The sequence below is a fragment of the Solanum verrucosum genome, unplaced genomic scaffold, assembly GCF_900185275.1.
Source record: "Solanum verrucosum unplaced genomic scaffold, falcon-dt-bn FXZP01000106.1, whole genome shotgun sequence".
NCBI classification, from domain to species: Eukaryota; Viridiplantae; Streptophyta; class Magnoliopsida; order Solanales; family Solanaceae; genus Solanum; species Solanum verrucosum.
In genome coordinates, this window is record NW_026020130.1 from 70,101 (window position 1) to 93,451 (window position 23,351).

Sequence of the window (23,351 nt, forward strand, 5' to 3'; positions counted from 1 at the left end):
ATAATACATAAAATTGAACCGAACTGACCGATGTGCACAACGTGTTATGTCGTGTGTGAGTAGAAAAAAATATGTAAGTGAGGTATCGTGTATGCTGCAGCCTGCAAAGGTGAGGAACGTGGAGAATGGACCACTTTTTCTTTATTGAGAAAATTTAGGAAAAAGCACAAAATGTGAGGAATGGGATGAAGCGATTTTAAGTCGGGATTTTCTTTTTTGGTTATTTAAATATGTAAAAAAAATGATAAAATATATTTAAAAACTATTTTGAACGAACAAAATTTAAAAAAAGTTGTTAGACTAAAAATATGAGTAAAATTAGAGCCGTCAAAACGGGTTAGCCCATGGGGTCGTCCCAATCCAATCCGTTATTGGGATAGGATTGGGATAGGATTTTTTCAAGCCCATTTAAAACTAGGGCTTATAAGCCCTGCCCATATAAGTCGTTGGCCCTTGAGGCTTGATCGGGGCCGGGCCAGGGTCGACCCATGGGCCAACAAATTTTATTTAAAGGTAATTTATAATAATTTCACTTGTATATAATCTAATTACTTAAATACACGTTATGTTGTAATATTATGAATCTTAGAAGATTTTGGTATGTCCAGATATATGTTTCTCGTAATATATAGACTCAAAATTAGGTTAATTTGTTCTAGATACACTCTATCCAAGTAGATTCACATGTATCTAGGATAGATAGACAAATCTCGCGCATTCGCCTCCCTCCCATCTTGCTTGTCACTCTCTTATATCTCCCGCGTATTTGATATGCGAGATACATGATAATTACACTAGATTTTTTTGCTAGTGTCATTGAAATAACAACATTGCTTGTCATATTTGATTTCAAAATTTTCTCATTTTCTTGATGTTATAGAATTATAAGTTTGTAATGAAAAAAAAAGGGCTAGCCCACCCCAGCCCTCAACCCTTTTAGGGTTGGGTTGGGTTGAGCATTTTCAAACCCTTCCAAATGGAGAGCCGACCTGCCCTAGCCCTTCAAATTCCTTGGCCCGCGAGGCTTGGGCCGGGTGAGGCTAGGCCGGCCCTTTTTGACAACTCTAAGTAAAATACACTAGTTTATTTATTAAATATAAATTAAAAGAAAACCATAAATTTTGTAAAATTCCATTTCTTTTTTAAAACAATTAAAAACAAAGCTTGCCCGATTATTATTTTTTTGTTGTTTTCAAAAACTTAATAAAATAAGATATTCATTTTAGATTTTTAAAAAATATTTAATCACTAAAAATGGTGAAAAACTTCAAGGTCAGTCAAAAATCAGGTCAGGGAGCTCAGGATGAACTGACATATTACATTCTACACGAGAACGAACGCCTATGGGCTACAATCTGCCAACGGGAGCTTTTTCATCTAACTGTGGAGACTACCACTAATACAAATTAAGTAATACAATACCGATTAAAAAGGAAACCCATTGAGCCAAGAAAATCGTTAGGCTGTCGAGTAAGATTATGTGAGAAAGGAAAATCAAGAGGAAAGCAGCTTCCTAGAGTAAATACAACAAAGTTTCACCAAAACTATTATAGAACAGGATGGTCGTTAACTCAAATACAACAAACTTTTATCATCTTTCCAAGTGAAGGAAAAATCACCAAAGATTCAAGACATCAATATTTCAACACCAAGAAAAGGTGAATTGCTTTAGTCATCATATTAAGCCGCCCATAAAAGAGGTTCCAAGGAATGTCAAAATTCCCAGCACAAAATTTAAAAGTGAAACAATCAATAACAAACTACAACCAGCTAAAGCAAAGCGGGAAAACAGACAGGAATAAAATAGAACTAAAAATCTCCCGAGCAAATTCACAATTCAGGCTAACTGCAACAAGTGAAAAGACCAAGTACCATTTTCACTGGCAATACTTCCCACCATCCCCAAAAAGTCAACCTTGCAACTTTTACAACTCTTAAATTGTGCCAGCTTTCCCTTACATATACTGCATCATCCATCACCAAGAGAATCTGCAATTAAAAATTGATAAGCCAGCTAAGATACATCAATATCCATTCCCCAAGAAACCACTTGGGCAGATTTCTTTGTTTGAAACATGTGAACAAACAAAAAAGATGCAGACCTTTAGTTGAAGCTGAATCCCCCAGAGGGCACAGAGACCTCGCCACCTCCAAACTGAAAACCTTGTTGGGGTGCATCACCAGGTGGCATCGTCTCATCATCTTCTTCCAACCAGTACGTCTCAAGAATCTTAACTGCCTTTTCATAAATCTCTTGATTGTCATGGCTTTGAAGATTCTCAATTTTTTCTAAACCTTCAGCATCATCAATCAGCTGAGCATAAAGATTTATATCTGATGTCCGGCCCAAATTCTTCTCAGCTTCCCCAACCTTCAAAATATTTTCAAGCCCTTCAAGACAAACTGTGACAATCCTTGGGTCAGGACAAATGAGGAGATCACACAATGGTTTGATACAACCTTGACTAACAAGGTACCTGCAGGTAATGATAACATAAACAGAGCATATGTCTTAGGTAATGATAGATAACATAAACAGCTCATGGCGCACACCAACCAGAATATCAAAATCTTACTTGATCTGCTCATGCGAACCACCAGATGTGGCATTTGAAATTGCCCATGCAGCCTCCTTTTTTATTTCAAACTCCGCATTTTGTAGCAAATTAACAAGGGGACCTATAATACCAGCGTCAACCACACACTGCAGCATCGAAAGATTAGCATAACAATGAAGCCTAAGTGGAAACAATAAATAAACATCCTTGAGAAAAAGGGTGATGAGAAAGGTGAATTCCTGGCACTACCTGAATTTGCTCCCGGTTGCCAGCCGTGATGTTAGAAATTGTCCAGCAAGCTTCCTTCTTAATACTCTTCTTGTGACTACCATTCAACAAGTTCAAAAGACAGGGCAAAGCCTGATGGCCGATGATACACTGAAAAAATTATTAATAAAAAAAGTAAGCTTCAGCATTTGACATCAGACAATCAGGTACCATTTTTGCTTCAGCTATCAGACAACAAAGATACAAAAAGAAGGATTTAATTTGTTAGAAAAATAAGCTTCATTATCTGATATTTACAACAAAACCACATATAAACATAGTTTCACCCAAAAGAAACAACACAGAAAGAAAAGGCAGACATAAAACTGGCAACCACAACAAGAAAATGACCTCACGAATCAAAAATAATACATTGTGTGTAGTGACACCCTAATATAACTGAAGATTGGCCAATATATATGTGATCCTAGATGCATGTCTCAATTCCAAGTAATGGAATAAATAATTTGTTAAAAAGGAAGTTCAGAATCCTCAGGGTGTCCAAATCCTACATCTCTAATAGATAGTTCAAGGAACATCTGAATCTGATGACAGGCAAATATTCAATCAGAAAAGAAGTGATTTCTCTACTAATTTAGGACACACCAAAATAAAACTACCATTTATGTCACGGTTTTCATTTTTTATTTTCAACAATGAAGTAGGTGCAATATCTCAACAGCTGTAGGAAGCAAAACAACATAAATTAGGGCTACATGGAACATTCAGAAGATCAATGAGAGTAGGAGAAGGAGATCATATACTAGTACACCAACAAATTCTACAGAAAACAGAAACAATTTAAAGGGATCCGTAACTTCTAAACTGGCAAGTTTTACCAACCTCACAAATTCACAGTTACATTTCTACACTAACAAATGCAACCCAAGTTTAGCAACAGATGAATACAAAATTCTATGTAATTTCATCCATATATCTTCATCAATTATGCACATGACAATTGCTGACATATATTAACATGATGTATTTCAATTAATTAGGTGAACATTTGGTTTGCAGAAAGAATAACCTAGGATAAGTTGTTTTACAATGTATAAGATTTTGCTATTTTGCGGTCTAATTTTTTTGCAACTTGCTTCAACAATTTCTCTTTTGAGCGCAAGGATCTAGCGAAAACAGCCTAAATACCCCACAAAAGGTAGGAGGGGGGGAGGTCTGCATACAACCTACCCTCCCTAGAACTCCACCGGAGGTTAGGTTACCACAGATAAAACTTTGGAAGAAGACATCATCTTCACAATTATCTTATCATATTTCTGCAATCCTGGATATAAATTAAGATATACATAATTGACAAACATTATCCCTATAATATAAAAGTGAACCAAATTGTATTTCATAAGCCTTTGAAGAAGACATCTTGTGAGACAAACATAAGAACATGTATAACACAATCAAGAATAATGATAATTTAAGAAATAATAATATATATTAATATAATATTCATGTATAATAATATATATTAGTATAACTTTAGTGAAAAATACACTAAGAAAATCTATGTTGCTTACTCTCAAAAATTGTTGTTGTACCCATGTTGGATTCTCCAAAATGAACTTTGGAGTATCGGGCACACACCCATTGATTTTTTAGAAGAGTACGAGCAACATAGAAGAAAATACAAATGATAATGATGCACATAAAAATAAGGCCCATAAGGCATGTGTCTTAAAAATAAAGCATATAGCAATAGCAATTTAGATAACACAGTTTACGTGAAAGCATAAAATAGTTTTTTATATATGTTCTAATTCAATGAGCCACATATCTTGATCTTATCCCCACCTCAAATAGGGACTAATTTAGTCGCTTATTCTCAGACAAGAGGGATTAAAATGACTTGTTCCCTTATAATTCTTTTGCATTTCAAACACAAGACAATGGGAATGATGCAAGGAAGTTATTTCACTTCATCACACCAACTAAACATGAATTGTTTTAAGATAAAACAGACAACAAAGCAACATAAAGAAAATTCAGAGTGTTGTAGCTCTCATTTGCCATAAGCTTTGACTGAACCTAAATATATTACCAATTTCTTCCAGGGGTGGAGCTACAACGGTGCCAGGGTGGTTAGCCGAACACCCTTTGTTGAAAAATTACATTGTATCCTTCAGTCCAACTTTATGTTATAGTGGTATAAATAGAATTTTGAACACACTTTGAAACAATAGAGAGCAGTAGCTCAGTAGGAAGGGTTTGCACATAGTTGTATGGCACCCAGGTTCGATTCTCCGCGTCCACATTTTTTTTTAAAATTTTGTGGTCTGCTTTTTTGGCTTTAAACCGATAACAAAATAAAAACACAAATCCTTGACACACGAGAGAACAGCAGTAAGGTTGTGCAAAATCTGCAGGTCACTCAAGTTCGATTCCCCCCCACCCCACCTCCACCCATGTCCACAATTTTAACACCCTTCATGAATGTCTAGCTACGCCACTGACTCCTTCCACCATTAAAAATGCATTGATAATTGTATCAAATGCAGCAAACAAATAGCTGTTGTATCACCAACAAGTGTATAATTAGGGGAAAACAGTAACATCCATTAAAATTTTACCTGAGTTTGCATATCATCTCCTGTCACAATATTCCCAACAGTCCGAAGAGCGGGAATCAAAACCGATGGAGATGGGTGACTGAAATGTTTAAATCGGTCACTCAAAATCAAGACATACAAAACTAACCCGTATAAATATAGGAAATTTTGAGCACTTCATAATCCAAAAATAAACTGAAATACAGAAGTACTTACAGTAATAACTCGACTAATCGTGGGCATACTCCAGAATCAATAACAGCTTGAATTTTATCATTTGTACCATCAGAGAGATATGAAAGTGCCCAGCAAGCATCAGTCAAAACTTCTTCATCGGTTGAATGAATTAGTTGTTGAAGAGCAGGAAGTGCAGGCTTCGTCTGAACAATTGAGTTCACATGTTTAGATATGTATAGAATCATCAAAGTGTAATGTTTGTCCTATGCATTATTACTATGAAATTAACGCACCTAAGAATGACAGGGGCATAAACTGCAAGAATAAGGACATACACGACATGCTAAAACTACAATAAATGACAATACCTTTAAAGGGCATTTTTTGCAAGTGATAGTTTTGATAACTTTGTTCAACAATATCAACAAGAAAATCACATTTAGTTATTTATGGAAATAACAAAGAAGCCTGCACTTGTAATTTGTTCAGAACCAACTACGAGCGAGAAATAAAAATTGCTTAACTTGCTTCCAGTAAAAAGACATATTGGGTTGGCAGGTCAAGTGTATCTAGACACCATGCTGATTGTGTTTAAGATCCTTATTTTGAAGGAGCAATGCAAAGGCATTAACTTCCTATCAGCTTTTGAGAAAGCTGGGAAAGAAGAAACTACGAAGCAACACTTTGGATGAGCAAATAAATTAGTTATCTCTCAGCATCACTAATAAAGAATGTGACTAATAATGAAACCAGCACAACTGTAAAATCTGTGTAAACCAGCACAACTGTAAAATCTGTTACACTGGATCTTTATAAATGAGAGAGTGTTTATCAGTGATCATCACTTCACTTTATATTTGAAATTTTTTTTTTTTTTTTTTTTTGATGACAAGGGAAACCCGCAGCCACTACCCTTTGGGTGCGCACAGGGTAAAACCCCCGCTCCTATGCAATAGCTCGCAAACCACATAGGAGAGGTAACCCGCACTAGGCAAGCCCGGTGCGACGAGCTCGACCCAGAAGGCAAACCCCTTGCTTTCGCTGGCAAGGGGTTTCGAACTTGAGACCTCCAATGTGGAAGTCCCAAGCCCAAACCACTAGGCCACCCCGAAGGGTATTTTAAATTTTTTGAAATTTAGAAGATATAATAGCTAATCATGCCTTAAGGAGCAACCTGATCAAAAGCAGGCTGTGGTTTGCCTCTGCAGAAATTTGAAAGTGTCCAAGTTGCATTTCTCAACATAGAGAGCTTGGCATTTGGATTCAGCTGAGACAGCAAGGGAAGCAAAGCTCCACAGTTAAGGACAAGATCACGGCATTTTGGGGAATCACCAGCTACATTTCCAAGAGCCCACACAGCCTAAATGAGGAAATGGACATATCCAACATGTTCGCAATGATCAAACAATAGTATCGAATAGCTGATTATAGTTCACAGAGACAACAACCAAAAATAACTTATGAAAGTATCAATTACTTCTACTAGTGTATACCTGCTCTCGCACATCATCACTTGGAGAACTAAGAAGTTTCACAAAAATTGGGACTGCACCAGATTCAATCACCACCTTGGTATGCTCAGATGTCCCCGAAGCAATATTTGTGAGAGCCCATGCTGCCTCAAACTAAAATTGTTGGAAGTGAAAAGGTCAAGCACTATAAGACTGCTTTTCAACCCCATAGGGAACTTCAAGATTATGAAAGCAAGGCATAAATACCTGAAGTTGTGGAAAGTCATCCCTCATAAGAAATTGAACAAACCGAGGAACAACACCTGCTTGAATTACCTCCTCAATTGGGGGACTCCTTTCTGTAAAAAATATGATTAGAGATCAACTGAAAGTCCAAGTAACCACAAGAGTGGAGAAAGAAAAGAATATCATAAACCCATAATAACAATGATTACCTATGGAAAGCAGCTTTCGAAACTGAGTAGTAGCTTCAAGCTGAAGATTGCCATCTTCAGTCCAAACACCGGCAACCATTGCTGGTAAATTCTCCAGCTGCAAACCAAAACATTTCAAATGAACTCAATACCTTCTATCAATGTCCCTATTTAAAGGACACAACCCGGAAATGCAGAAAAGAACCCCAAATAATACTTCTTAGGAGTCAACAGAGTAAAGGGAACTAGTGAGAGAAAGTCTCCATCTGACATGCAAGTAAAACCACATTTATCCAACACTTGAACCATAACAACTTCTAGTAGGCACATACTAGTTGTGCTAACCTATATGAATCCTCAGTATCTAATTAGGTCCATATTGTTCACTAATAATCAATTAATATGAATAAAACTAACTTCAAAAAATCTTTAAAAGAAACCAATAAACTTGACATTTGATGAAAATATAAAAATCGAAAATCATTGCAGAATCTCAAAGGTTACGTGAAAATTCTAAATCTGACAATCTCTAACCCTAATGGAAAACATTATTCAGCCATAAGCACCAAAATTAGGCCCAAAAAAAAGTAAATAAAAGAGAAACGTAATCCGATCTAAATTTGCTGCTAAGCAACAATCAGTGTAATAAAATCAAGATAGGTTTATTTTACTGTGGACCTTCTTTTCAACGGTGACCTGAACAGGAACAGCAAATTGCTGATTAGCTTGAAGGCCTTCACGTCGCTTCTTCTGCAAGTTCTCCTCTCTCTTATTCTTACGAATCTCAACCATATTATCCTCTCTTCTCCGGCGACCTTCCTCGGCATCGACGGCAACTTTGTAACGGTTCCGGCGAACCTCGGTTCTGGCGTTCGGCCTCAACGACATCCTGGATGAATAGTATAAACCCTAGCAAAGAGAGAGAGAGAGAGCGCAAATGAGTGCGTAGATATTATAATTGTGTATCTAAGAGGAGTATGGCGGAGGGTTTGGATTTTGATTTGAAAGGGAATGGAAAAAGAGAGGCTTATATATTTTATATATAATAAAAAGGTTTAATTGAATGTTAGGAAGATGGGCATGGATCGGGAGTTATTTACGGATGAAGGACTGAATTTGAATTTGAAGATGAGGGAAACCTGAATCTGAATACTCGCCGCCGAAAAAGCATTAGAATAATATTTCAGGATACGACGTCGGTTTCACTCCATCACGCCTGTTTATGTACAAAATCTAACAAAAACACAATTATGGAAAATAGTACCGGTTAATCTGAATAACTTATGATTTAATAATGTTGAAATTAATTATGTTGATATTATTCTTTATATACTGTATTGTTTGGTGTATTAAGGACAGACAGGACACTCGTGTGTTTAACCATATGTATTCATGTATAAATAGCTTATGATTTATTATGTATTAGTTATACATATTATAATATTGAATATGTTGTATAACTAATATAATAAAACCTCACTAAATTAATATTTTTCTCCGATTCCGACTTGGGTCAATGGAAAAAATTCTACATTTCGATAAGATAATATATTTTCAGAAGACCCCTATATAAATATATGGTCCCATTAATAAATTAATATTTCTTTAAAACTATAAATATATCTAAGACAATTTAGTGAAATATGATTCTATAGTGTTTTGTTTTGTTTTAATTAAAATTTAATTCTAGTTGATGTTCATCACTAACTTTTGTTATTGTATCCAAAAGTTTCGATGTTGTCTTTTCGAACTGCACCATAAAATTGTGAAGAGTTCTAGATGTGATAAATGTTTTCTTACCGATCACTAGTTTCAAATGTATTGTATCATCTTCAACTTCATCATCAACATTGTTTTTTTCGAATGATATCCTCAATTTCTCTAAGCTCTAGACCTCTGAACATGTATCATTTTCATCCGGGTAATCAACAGGTTATTGAAGTCCATTTTATTGTGGTAACTGAGATCATTAATCATGACCTCAAGTTCATGAATGATGTTTTCACAAGTGGATTCATTCAGATTCTTTGAGATTTCATTCCCCCAACGAATTTTGTAGTGTTGAAAACAATTTGCTATTGTTTCTTGCTGAACATTTGTTGTCCATGTTAGGATTGCAAAATTGATAGCATCCAAAACATCAATCTTTCCTAAATCCGTTTATCTCACTTCATAGCTTTCTAATATTCTATAATAAAATATGTTGTGACAATACATCTTGGAAGCTCTTATTATTCCAGCATCACAAGGTTGAATCTCAAAATATTCTTTAAATTAATATTTATCGATTAAATAATACTTCTAAAAATAATAATAGGAAAAATTACCTAACTGCACGCCATTTATTATCATATTTTCTTATTTTCCCTACCATTTCAAAAAATATCAAAAATCCCCTCTTTTGCTCCCATCATCCCCTTTTTCGGATATATTAATTTGAAATCTCATACCCATGATTTTCTTTCATTTTTTCAAGCCAAAATCTCTCCATAGTTACCTACATTAATCCATTTTTGAATTTCAAATATTTTCTCTTTTCAATTAATGATTTCAAGTTATTTAAGAGGTAGATTTCTTTCCTTCACTTCAATTTTCAATTTCTTTTTTTAAAAAATTAGTTTTTTCATCTTTCAAAATTATTGAATTTGTTACTCCCGGTCTCTTTATTGGAAGAGGGGTGGAAAAACGTTGTTAATGCAGAGAGTTAATCTTGGAGTGCATTTGGAATAGTTACAGGAATTTCTAATGGCGGTCTTGATACACTTCATTCCATTGGTTCGATCTTTCAGTATTGGGCTTACCCAATTAGTCCGAGAATGATACATCTTCGTCGCTTTCTGTTGATCAGATTGTTGACCTTTTTTTTTATTATTGTTCATCTTTTCTGATACATATAGGTTCAGATTTTTTAATGTATCTAGTTGATTTTGTTTCTTTAACTAATGTAGTTTGCCTTCGTTTCAACATTATGATGCATTACAATTCTATCATGCACAATGTATCGTGTTCAAAGATTAGTTTTGGCACATAACCTTAATTAGTATTGATACTTGATACAAAAATTCTACCAAATGTATCATTTATCACGTATCAGCCTTTTCATCATAAATTTCTGATACATATGGATTCTGCTCTTAAACAAAATAAGTTACATAAATAATAATGTATCATGCACTAATTTTTTAGGCATGATACGTAAATTCAAATTTATACTAAATGTATATGATACATAACAATTACCAAACATTAATGTATCGATCTCAAACCTAACATCTTATGGGCAACAATTTCTTATTTAATGTATCTAGTAGAAATACAACACTTATCAATTTAAACAAGATACATAAATAGTAATATATTGATAAATCTATCCATCTCGAAAACACAATTCAAAAAACGATTACACAACATTATAAAAGGGATAGATGATTCATCAAAGCTAGGTATCTCTTCATCCTTTTGGTCTGTTGTATTAATGCATAGTAGATACATTGAAAATTCAGGCTCTTGAAAAAAAAATTCAATACATTATTACGTTTAACATTCCGCTGCCACCAATTTCCCTTTTTTCACAAATTGCTTTGTTTCTGTTGTTCTACTTAAAAAAATTTCAATAATCGAAATGAAGAAAACAAAATCTTGTTATTATTATAATAAGGTCCATCAAGAACAGTGGTGGGTGATGGTGTGTTTATTGAGTGAAGTCTTAGTGGCTCTAAGGATTTTGGTTTGTTAATTGAAAGATTAGTGGTGTTTGGTTTTCCTGGTTCTTTTTCCCATTGAAAAGGAACAGAGGCTATGGTGTGATGAACAGGGGAAGTAACATTTGGCATTTCTTTTTTAGGAGAAAATAGAGGAAGTTACGGTATAACTGACTATCATTCTGCCTTTGGTTTTGATTAGGACATATGATATATAGATTCTTTTTGAGTGACGACACGGTGAATGACAGTTGTTATAGAGAAAACCTGAAAGATGCAACAATATCTTACTAACAAAATTGAAAGAATCTTCAACGAACTGGGAGAAGAAATTTTAAATCCATCAATTATGTATCATTCATAACTCACCTTGTGTAACACCCGCTACTAGAAAGACTTAGAATTAGAAAGATCCATTTTTGGAAAGGATGAAAAAATCTGGAAATTTGACAAATTTAAGCTAAAATGTGTTTTGGGTCAACTTCAAACGACCATAACTCCTAGATCAGGATGAGTTAGGTGTTCTATAAGATATCGTAGGAAATATCTTTGAATTATCTTTCCAACGCCGCCCAGTTTGTGTGATTTTGAGTTTGTATGAGGGAGATATGTCCATTTGAAGTGGGATTGTCTGGATAAGGAAAGTCAAAACCGGGTTTTAGAAGGGTATTGTGGTCTTTTCACTACCCAAGTAAATTATTTCGTTTTTTGGTAATTAGTTGGGGTCTAAACTGAATTGAATCAGTTTACGCTTGACAATATTGAGTTAGGATTTTTAGAGAAGAGAAAATAAGAGGAGAAAAGAAGAGAAGAAGCAAGGATTCGTCCGTTCTTGAGGCTAAGCTTGAGGATTTCGTCAAGGGGTGATCCCTACGAGGTATGTGAGTCTTTCATAGCGTTGGGTTCGTTCACCCACACGCCAATCACGTTTATTTCAGCAAAGTTCGTTCTAGAAAGTTGAAAGTTGATGAATCTTGAATAGTGTTCTTGAAATTGGCCTTCGCTCTTGAGTTAGGTTGAGATTGAGGAGCTCCTTGAGGTTAAAATGTTGTTTCCTTGAGTTGTTTGAGTTAGATTCTTGTGTATACATACTGGTTATCTAAATCTAAAGGGAATTTGAGAAAAAGAACCGAGTTTAGGCGAATTGGGGTTAGAAAATGAAGCATGAACAAGATGCATATATATATATATATATCACTAAATGACCCCTAATACAATAAGGGCATGTTTGGTTTGAATATAAGTTGTTTCAATATTATAATGACGGGATTGAATAATGACGATATTATTAGTCGATATATGTGCTTACTCTTAAATTGATATAACTGAATTAGTTAACATGACTCAAGAAAATGAAGATTGAAATGACAAAAACAAGTAGATTGTTAACTCTAAGTTGCTTATTAGACATGGTTAATGTTAATGACAATAATAATGAATCAAATGAATATACGGAAAAGGACCTAAAATACCCTCAAAGTATTGGGAATTGTACAAAATTACCCTCCATCCACCTATTGACTCCAAAATACCCTTGCCATCCACCTTTGGGTCCAAAATTGACCACTTATTTAACGATTTTAAATTTAAACTATTTAAATATTTTTTTTAAATACGTGGCACTCAATTATTGATTATAATTTAATTAATTAATATAATTTATGAACCCACCCATTACCCATTCATTACCAATTAAACCCGCCCCAAATCCACCTATTAAACAAAACCTTGAACCCTTCCTTTCCAACGTTGTCTTCTTCGCGGTCAATTTCTCCTAGGTTTATAACTTATTAATATGTGCTTCATCATATCTTCTGTCTTCTATCATGGCCTTCATCATGCTCTCTTAGTACCAATACATGTGCTCTGGAGAAAATCTAAGTCCCCTGGGTAATAGATATCTAATATCTTGTGTGCTACTCTGTTTACATAATTTGGTATCAAACATGGAAATCTGCAAAAATGGTAAGCCCACAAACACGACAATCTCCAAACACATGACATTTTATAGAAGTTGGAAGATAATGTTGGAAAGGAAGGGTTCATGGTTTTGCTTAAGGTAGATTTGGGGCGGGTTTAATTTGTAATGGGTGGGCAATGGATGGGTTTATAAATTATATTAATTAATTAAATTATAACCAATAGTTGAGTGACACGTATTTAAAAAAAATATTTAAATAGTTTAAATTTAAAACCGTTAAATAAGGGGTCAATTTTGGACCCAAAGGTGGATGGCAAGGATATTTTAGAGCCAATAGGTGGATAGAGGGTAATTTTGTACCATTTTCAATATTTCAGGGGTATTTTAGGCCCTTTCCCAATGAATATATAAAAGTAACAAGGTAGATTGAGGATGTTTTCCCGCGTAGGTGTCCAACAATGATACGCTCAAACTACACTGTCAGATGATGTTACACGATCGTATGCAAATACACAATCTAACCATGGTTAGGATCAAATTTCACAAAAATATAGAGAAGCCTAAACTTTAATATTAGGACAACTACCTGATTTATAGACACTTTCTAAAATCCGCAAGGTTGTAGAAAAATTGTACACTAAAACTAAAGTAGTAGTCTGACTTGCATCAGCTTTGTGTATTAGTAACACCTTGTTTAGTACCTTTTTTCATACTATGTGCATTAGTTATACACTTAATTATGTAGGTCTAACCCATTGGTGGCCCCCTAAAGTTGGCAACAATTTTCACTTAGACACTTTAACTAGACTTTGTTCATTTTAGACACCTCATGTCAGGCTCTGTTGTGTCATTTTGACACTTTCAGCTGACATGGCAAAGTGAATGTTATACACTCGCTATTGACGCGTGAGGGACTTATTTAGTCTATTTTATTTTATTTTCCTCTTCTTCTTTCCCATTTTATAGCCATTATCTCTCCCATTATTTCTCAAAGCTTAAAGTACTTTAATGGAGGTTAAATCTTTTTTATAATAATTTCAATTTAAATTTCGCACTACAAACTCAGATAGACCCAAAAAGAAACAAGAAATCAAACTCATATCAACAACACCCCAAATCATGTAAAGTTCACCCACAATAATCCTAAAATAGGAGCCAAAAAATCTCAATTTTTACTATGTAAATGTTAATCTCAGTAACCTTGAGCCCTAATTAAACTACAAATATCACAACATTAAAGAAAAAGAGACGCAATCTTTAAAACATGAACCATTGTTGTTATACATTTGCACCTTTTATCCCTAAATCAAATGAAGAAATGGGAGGGAAGGTGCAATGAATGTGGAATATGGCAGAAAACAATCATGAAAAAAAGGAATAAAATGGGGAAGATGGATGTGTGGTTGTGGGTGTGACGGAAAAGATAATGAAAATGAAGGAATATGACAGAGTAGATTGTGTGGGTGTGGGTTTATGACAGAAAAAATAAAGCTTAAAAATAATAAAAATGGAGTAATACAATGGAGAAGATGAATGGAGATGATGACTGGGGAAGTTGTGGGGGGTTGCATTTTTCTTTAAATTTGTCAAATATTTAATTTAATTTTTTGGGATAAAAAGATCACATGTCATTTATTCATTGGTTACTTTGTCATGTATTTAATTCTTATTTTTGCTCTTTAATATGATAGACTTTTAATGAGTTGGCATGATATAATTGGGCATCTAATCCACATGGACGCGCTTGGTTAGCACGCACTTGAAGTCAACATGTGCTAGTGAAAAAAGTGTCAAAATGACACAATGTGATTTGACATGAGGTGCCTAAAATGAACAAAGCCTAGTTAAAGTGTCTAAGTGAAAATTGCTGCCAACTTTAGGGGGGTACTGATGGGTTTGGCCTATTATGCATTGAGGAGTGTATTACCAATACCATGGATTTCTAGGTATTAGTAATGCAAAGGAATTTAATACATGAACTAGCATGGTTAAAGACCTGATTACCCCTCAAAAGTACTTTTACATCTTTTCAACCATAATTATAGAGGATACTTTTCTAAATAAATATTTTTATACAATACATATTTTTTAATACATCAAACCAAAAATGCATAAAAAATATTTTATGTGTAACTAATGCAAGCATACTAATGCAAACACTATTAATACACTCTATTTAGCATTATTTTTATAAACTCTACCAAACAACCCCTAAGTAAATAAGATTATAAATGTATAATATTATAACACTAAGATTGTGTTTCCGCGATGGATTGCTTTGTTTGTCGATTTTCATGCAATTACAAATATTTTGAGTTGCACATATGCACTTAGTCCCTGCATTATAAATCAATCTTTTCAAAAGTTGAACGATTCATCTTTATATGATTCTTGCACAACTATATGTGTTCTTTAACTAAGCACGACCGATCATGCCAACTAAATACTATTATTCCTGATATTAATTTATCAAATGAGGGCTAGCACCTCGAGTTCTTGCAAAATTTACGATGTTGCCCTTATTGGCATGAAGAGATTGTTTGATGGTCTAGCTTATAAGACCCGAACAAAAATCTAAAAGCCTTTGCTAGGTTGGGGGGGGGGGAGGGGATTCTGGTGTACAACGTCTCAGGTACCTCTAAAAAAGGTATATGATTGAGGTGTTTTCATTCTCTCTAGAAGAGAAAGCAATTACATGGTTATGAGAGCTACTAAAAACATCCATTTCTACAAGGGTAAAACAAACATTTGTAGAGAGGTTCTTTCCACCAAGCAGATGTATCCAACTAAGCGAGATGAGATAAGTAATTTCAGAAAACTGTCAAGCAAAACATTATATAAGGCCTAGCTTGTCACGCCCCGAGCCTACACCCTGGGCGGGACTGGCACTCGAAGACCATTGCTGGCCCCAAGCGAACCCTTGGCCTGGCTTACTTAACTCATCGGAAGACAATATTCATAACTATAATGATCAATGAACTTAACTGAACTGAATAATAAAATAACTTAGAATGTTTTAAAGATTAAACATTCAACCTGGCCAAAAATGGCAACCCAAGTCTTAACAATAAGAAATGAAAAGTTAAGACAACTGAAATAACTAACTGACTGTTTGTCTATCTATGAAGCCTCTAAACAACTGAGATGGATGTCGGGACAGGCCCACGACATCCTAATGAACTAATACCAAAACTGAAAGCAATGAAAAAGAGTCCTCTGGAATGCAAAGAGGCTCACCAACAGACTCTGAACTGCTCACTGGATCAACGATGCGCTGAAATGCCGATCCTAGTTACCTGTGTCTACATCATAAGACGATGCAGGCCAACTGTCATCAGTACATTGAATGTACGAGTATGCGGGTTGGAAAGCTAAACATAACATAGGCTTGAAAAGGATCTGAAAGAAACACTTACCTTGACTCTTCTCAACTCATGAATACTTAACTGAACTCATTTCATTATAAAGCAGTTTAAGACAAGTGCAATATAAAGAAAAAGAAAACTGTTTAAAACATGTTGTCAACTCATAATCATAAAATCATAAAAAAAAACATATCATGATCCCTCTCAAAGTCTACTTGTGCAATGCATGAATGAAGTCCCATACCCCCATCCATACTAAGCAGAACCCCTTGAGGAACCATGCAATTATTGTTGTGGGAGTTTCTCTAACCGACAATCAACACTTAAGAACTATAGTGATGATACAACGTTATTAGCCCCACGCTGTCTGGGCCATCCTATACCTTGCCGTGGTATAGGTACTGAACTACTAAGTGGATCCACTAGTCTATGCAAAAGGATTCATCCAAAAAGGATTACCCTTTTCTACCCATGGTGGCTAAATGGTTTATGGAGACTTGAGTTAATGTGAACTCGCATCCCTATATCGGTGCTCAATACTACTCCCAAAAATATAATATTAGCTCTTATGTTTAAAAACATACTTCTTATGTGATTTGAGATTATTGCTCAAAAACTTAGCTCAAAGGTTATCTTGGAAATCAAAGTCATCCCGCCTTGCTTAATTATGAAAGCATTTACTCTTTTCTGAAAACTAGCCCGAAGGCTCTTTGGAAATCGAGGTTTCCTTCCTTGTTTAAATGTGAAAACATTTTAAACTCTTTGGGAATACATAGTCCCCGTATACTTTTGAAGAAATGAACTTCAAGCTTTACTCTTTATTGAATTCAAAACTTAATCTTAAAACAAAGTTAAAACGTTTGTAAAAGACTTATGAAAACTTGAAATGAACTTCTCTTACTTGACTCTTGACTTCTCTTGACTTTGATCTTAACTGCTCTTGACTTGACTCTTAACTGATCCTTGAATTGAATTATGGATTCAAGGATTAAGATTTGTGATTGGAAAGATCTCATGTTATTTAGGAATGATTTTAGATAGCTAAACATGAGAAAAGACCGAAACTCAAGATTTGAAGGTGGGTCCGCGATGCAGAGGCATAATTAAATTTTGGTTATGAACACATCTTTTGAGGCAGAACACCTCGTGTCAGCTCCGCGACGCGAAGTTGAAATGCTCAAATCTGGGCACTAGGTGCGCGACGCGCGTCCACCCTTTTATTTCGTCCGACAAAATATCTTCTTCGTTTTCCAACCCCAAATCACCCAAACTCGGTTCTTTTTTTCAGATTACTTTTATATACAGATACCCAGTAAATTTACCTAAGAACCTAACTCCAAACGACCCTATAATGCTACGCAACGAACTCAGAAACTTCTCAATTCATCCCAATTCAAGAACAACATTTAAATTCAAGAATTCATGTCAAAAACATTAACTTTCAAACTCTTTCAGGACGAATTTCGCTGAACTAAACATGTTCGGTGCATGGGTGAATGAACCCAACTCTATGTGAGACTCACATACCTTGTAGGGATCGCCCTCGACGAAATCCACAAGCTAAACTCGACGAACTTGACGATTTCCTTGCTTCTCCTTCTCTTTTTTCCTCTTCTTTCCTCTTCTCTAAAATCCTAACTCTTTTCCAAAAGCGTAAAACTGACAAGGTTCAGTTTAGACCCTTAATTAATTCACTAAAATGAATTTAATTAATTGGATAAGGAAAAGACTGAAATACCCTTCAAAAATCCAGATTGGAGATTTCCTTAATTGTACAGCCCAACTTCCAATGGGCGTATCTCACTCATACAAACTCAGATTCATGTAATCTTGGCGGCGTTGGAAAGATCGTTCCAAAATATTTCCAACCATATCTGGAAATACATCTAACTCATCTTGAGCTAGGAGTTATGGTCGTTTGAAGTTGACCAAAAACTCACTTTAACTTGCTTAAAATTTTCCAGATCTCATACTTTCCAAAAATAACTAGTTCCAGATTTTAAACTTCCTTCTAGTTCTTTCTAGTTGCGAGATGTTACACTAGCTATTGATTAAAAATATGGTGGTTCAGTGTTCAAACTATAAATTATCAAATAGGGTGTTGCTAGAGAGCTTTTACAGATCCTTAGATATGACCAACAATATTGTAGAGGGTTTACTGGTGAAGCATTCCTATAATGAGACCAACACACTACTTGATTGCATAACAAAGACAAACAAGGCATGGGCATGGCACACTAAAAATATTGAGGTAATGGACAATGCTTCAATCAGAAAGCTATCAAAGGATGAGATACTCAGAGAAAAGGCCTAAGACGAAAAAAATGACATACTTGATGACATAGATCGTAATCCTAGCAAAGGATGTGATAGGTGCACCATTCCAAGAGGTGAATGTTATGGCTTCTAATAATGGGCTACAAAAATGAGGAAGTTTATTAGTCGTATGAAGAAGAGGCTCATTATGTGAGCAATTAGTTGAGAGGTTCCCAACCTAACTATCAAGGTTCCACTCGGAGATTTTGGCAGCAAGGCCTAGGGAATTAAGGTTGGAATCAGGAGTAAAATTAGCAGAACATAGGTTAGTGAGATAGGAACCAGGGCAATTAGGATCAAGGCTTCAACCATAGTAGCTTCAATCCATATGTTCCACCCAAGGTGCTCACCAGAATTTTGAGCATTCGATTGTGAGTGACCCCATGAGCACAAAATAGATGATATGTTATCTCGTGTCCTCAAGAAAGTTTAATCTATAGATGATGGTATAAAACTACATAGTGACCTAGCAAGCATAGACTAAGTGGTAAGCTCTCATCCACATCGACTAAACAGATAGAAGGTTAGTTAAGCCAACTGTTAGCCTTGATAACCAAAGGCAAAAGGGCACTCTTCTGAGCGACACTATGGAAAATTCGAAGGCTGAAGAAGGTAATGTGAGTCATTGTATAGTTGTTACAACTCAGAGTAGCTGGATGTGCGATAATTATATGGTGGTAGTTGATAAACCATAGAAAGTGAAAATTTCTAAAGACATAATTTGGGAAGAGAAGAAAAAGATTGCAAATGATTTGGCTAGTATTGAAGAGCTACTATTATTTGATTAGATCATCAAATCTTTTATTTCTTTTGAGATTTCTTCAATATTCAGTTCTACATAAGAAGGAAAGTTGAAACTCCTAAAGAGAAAGCAGATAGATCCTTCGTAGATGTAGTTGACCATACTTGTACTATGGAGAAGCTCCATCGTGAGGCCCGTGGGGTAGATATAAGAGGACTTGCTTCCGGGGTATCTACAGTGGTTCTCAGTCCCATGGTAGGAGCTTTTCAAACAAAGTTTAGCATGCTTATTATCCCTAGGGGCAGTTTAGCTGACCAATTCAGATCTCGCTTTGAACTTTAGGCTGTGGAGGTTAGGGTGGATTAGACAGTCTTCCACCTAGACCTTGGGGTGATCAAGGTTTCTTTGATTGCGGCGAGGTTGGGCACTATGCTAGAGATTGCCCCAGGTGCAGGGTTGTAGCATCTCTGTTTAAAGGCGGTACTCAGGTTCGTATGGGTGGTCCCCAAAGTGTTTGTGGAGGTTGATAAATATTCAATTATGTCCCATTTTCAAGACATAAGTGATCGTATGCAAAAAATTACCTAACTTTTGAGGTCGGGGTCGAACTACAAGGATTGGTAAATGGGATCACTCTCAAATTGATTTCTCAACAATCTTCGTATGCCCCGGAAGATAGATTGTTACGAGCTATATTGAGGAGGGCGGGACCTTGTTTTTATTTGTTTGTCTCTTTACCGTTCAAAGAATAAGTGGTGTTGTTAAGTGTATATGCACTTTGTATGAGAAAGAAAGGATATAAACATAGTGGTTATTTGACGAGATACTATTTAGAATAAGATCATCAAGTGAGTCACATATTGTGCATTTACCGCTTTCAAATTTTTGAAATTGGATTTAGACTTTATCTACTTATTTCATATCATGGTTCAGGCGTTAAAAATCAGTGGGGTTTACTCTTCCTTTGCGATGCTCGTGGAACTACTGTCAATGGTTTACTTCTTGGGAATGTTAAAAAAAAGATTACTACGTGATTATTTGAATATGCCTATATCTATCACTTTTGCTTCATTGATTTGATTCTCTCAATAGATACCGAGATCATATTGGAAATAAAAAATATAGTAATTCAAACTATAAGACATAGGAGTAATTCAGATTGATCTATACAAATAGATATAACAAATAACTTTATATATATATACATCTATACTACTTTAAAAACATGAACTCCCTAACTTGAATGTTAAATTACTATAATACCCCAACTTAAAACACTCAATTTAGTATATATTCTATATTTAATATTATATTTATTTACACTATATACTATATTAAAATCATACACCTTTTAACATTGATAGGTAGTTACTTTTGCGAAGGGTTGTAACTTTTTTTATAGAGTTGTGACTTTTTGATGAGTTATGACATTTCTGAAAAGTTGTGATTTTTCTGTAGGGTTGTGACTCATCTGAAAAGACAGGATAAATAATTTTTCATATTATCCTTTGTTGTCTATAATAGAGGGGGTTTCTCAAACTACGAATTTTGTAAGTTTTCTATTCTTCTTCTTAAAACAAGGAAGGTTGTGAGAGTTATTCAATTATGCTAATATAATATTTTTTGTTGGTAAATTAGATAGATCAACAAAAATTAAAGCAACAAGAAGAATTTTGAAATAACTCAACTTCAAACGAGAAGAGTATCTTGATAATTAATATGTACTCATTTTCATTGCCATAAAATATACTTTTGTAGCAACTTCTACTTGACAATAAGTTCAACGATTTTTCGTTGCACAAACAATAACTTGGTGTTCAGAATCTGAAAAGTCTTCAACTGTTGGAGAAAAAATATTTGATCAAATACTTGTTTGAAGAGTCCAAAGTACATTTAATAAGTACTCTTTTGTTTCCAATTTATTTATTGCACTTTTATTTTTCTTCTGTTTAATGTAGAATGTTATTTTTTCTTGGGGGTGGGGGCATCTTTAAGACCACAAAGTTGAAAGACATTTTTATATATTCTACATATGATCTTTAAAAGAAAAGTCTTCTTTATTTTTTAAAATTTCATATCAAAATAAAATTAGACCAATCTATATCTATCTTTTTTTTATCTATCTATACTACCTTAAAAGAATGAACTACTTAACTTAAATGTTAAATTATTATAATACCCCAAACTTAAAACACCAAATGTAGAAGATCTTCTATATTTTATATTGTATTATATTTATTTATGTGTATTATATTATATTATATTATATTATATATATTATATTAACGACAATCACGTTTTCACATTGAAGGGTTGTGACATTTTCGAAGAATTATAACTTTTTGATGAATTGTGACCTTTTTGAAGGGTTGTGACTTTTCTAAAGGGTTGCAATTTTTCCAAACAGTTGTGACTTTTCTGAGGGGGGCGACTTTACCGAAGAGTTATGACTTTTCCGATGAGTTGTGACCTTTTTGAAGGGTTTTGACTTCTTTTTGATAAGGCACAATACGAAGTTTCTAATACACTACCCTTTGTTGGCTATAAAAAGAGGGGCTTCCTCAAATGTTTAAACCATGGGGAAGGGAAGAGAAAGTATATTTAAGAGGTGTAACTAAGAGATTTTAAGAGTGACTAATTTTTTATTTAATAATATTCGCATTATCTTTTAAAATAGTGTGGTGGTAAATGGTTTGATATTCACGTGCAACGCACGTGTGTCAAAACTAGTACTACCTTAAAAGCATGAACTCCCTAACTTGAATGTTAAATTACTATAATACCCCTAACTTAAGACACCCAATTTAGTATATTTTCTATATTTCATATTTTATTTATTTATTTGTTCTATATTATATTAAAAGATGACACTTTTTCACATTGACGGGTAGTAGTGACTTCTCTAAAGGATTGTGACTTTCTTAAAGAGTTGTGACTTTTCCGATGAGTTATAACATTTCCGAATGATTGTGATTTTTCTAAAGGGCAGTGACTTATCTGATAAGGCACGATAACAAGTTTTCATAGTATCTTTTCTTGGCTATAAATAGAGGATTTTCTCACATTTTAAAACTACGAATTTTATAAGTTTTTTATTCTTCTTCTTAAATCAAGGAAGATTGTGAGAATTGTTCAATTATGCAATTACAATATTTTTTGTCCAAAAATTAGATGAATCAACAAAAATTGATGAACAAGGAGAATGGAATAACTCAACTTCAAACGAGAAGACTATATAGATAATTAATGTGTACTCATTTTCATTGGCATAAATATACTTTTGCAACAATTTCTACTTGACAAGAAGTTCAATAATTTTTTGTTGCACAAACTACAACTTGGTGTTTAAGCTGTGAAAAGTCTCGAACTTTTGGAAAAAAAAGATTTGATCAAACACTTGTTTGAAGAGTCCAAACTAGATTTAATAAGTACTCTTCCATTTCCAATTTATTTGATGTACTTTTATTTTAATTATGTTTATAATAAAATGTTCTTTTTTTTGGGGGGGAGAGGGGGAATTCTTTAATTCTAACACTTCATGCTACATGTTTAAAACCACAAAGTTAAAAGACATTTTTATATAGTCTACATGTCCTTAAATTAAAAGTCTTCTTTATTTTTTAAAATTTCGTATCAAATTAAAATTAGACACATCTATATATATATATCTAAAATGTTAACTTATTATAATACCCCTCGACTTAATTTTTTTTTAGTATATCTTCTATATTTTATATTATATTATATTATATTTATTTATTTATACTATATAATATTATATTAAAAATATACACCTTATCACATTGAAGGATCATGAGTTTTTCAAAGAGATGACTTTCTCGATGAGTTATGGCCTTT

General features: G+C 34.2%; 1 protein-coding gene across 2 annotated transcripts; it reads right to left on the bottom strand.

Moving 5' to 3' along the window:
- Positions 1 to 1,629: 1,629 nt before the first annotated feature.
- On the bottom strand, positions 1,630 to 8,453 carry LOC125827332 (importin subunit alpha-2-like). 2 transcript variants are annotated; one of them, XM_049506637.1, is made up of 11 exons: positions 8,127 to 8,453; positions 7,470 to 7,566; positions 7,282 to 7,373; positions 7,057 to 7,188; positions 6,738 to 6,923; positions 5,603 to 5,766; positions 5,408 to 5,486; positions 2,808 to 2,936; positions 2,577 to 2,704; positions 2,103 to 2,477; positions 1,630 to 1,964 (listed from the first exon to the last, which is right to left on the bottom strand). In XM_049506637.1, exons 1-10 carry the CDS (start codon positions 8,334 to 8,336, stop codon positions 2,105 to 2,107), a joined length of 1,590 nt encoding a protein of 529 aa, XP_049362594.1. In that variant the 5' UTR covers positions 8,337 to 8,453; the 3' UTR covers positions 1,630 to 1,964; positions 2,103 to 2,104. The 2 variants fall into 2 exon arrangements, with proteins under 2 accessions (XP_049362594.1, XP_049362593.1); XM_049506636.1 differs by having other exon boundaries at positions 1,630 to 1,989.
- Between the last annotated feature and the right edge of the window lie 14,898 nt (positions 8,454 to 23,351).

What these genes read in the sequence shown, in the direction of transcription:
- LOC125827332 (XM_049506637.1), bottom strand. Translation starts at nt 8,336, where the DNA reads ATGTCGTTGAGGCCGAACGCCAGAACCGAGGTTCGCCGGAACCGTTAC. An exon ending in CGATTAGTCGAGTTATTACT is followed by an intron (nt 5,487 to 5,602) that starts GTAAGTACTTCT and finishes TAAACATTTCAG; the next exon opens with TCACCCATCTCCATCGGTTT. An exon ending in GAGATGATATGCAAACTCAG is followed by an intron (nt 2,937 to 5,407) that starts GTAAAATTTTAA and finishes TAATTTTTTCAG; the next exon opens with TGTATCATCGGCCATCAGGC.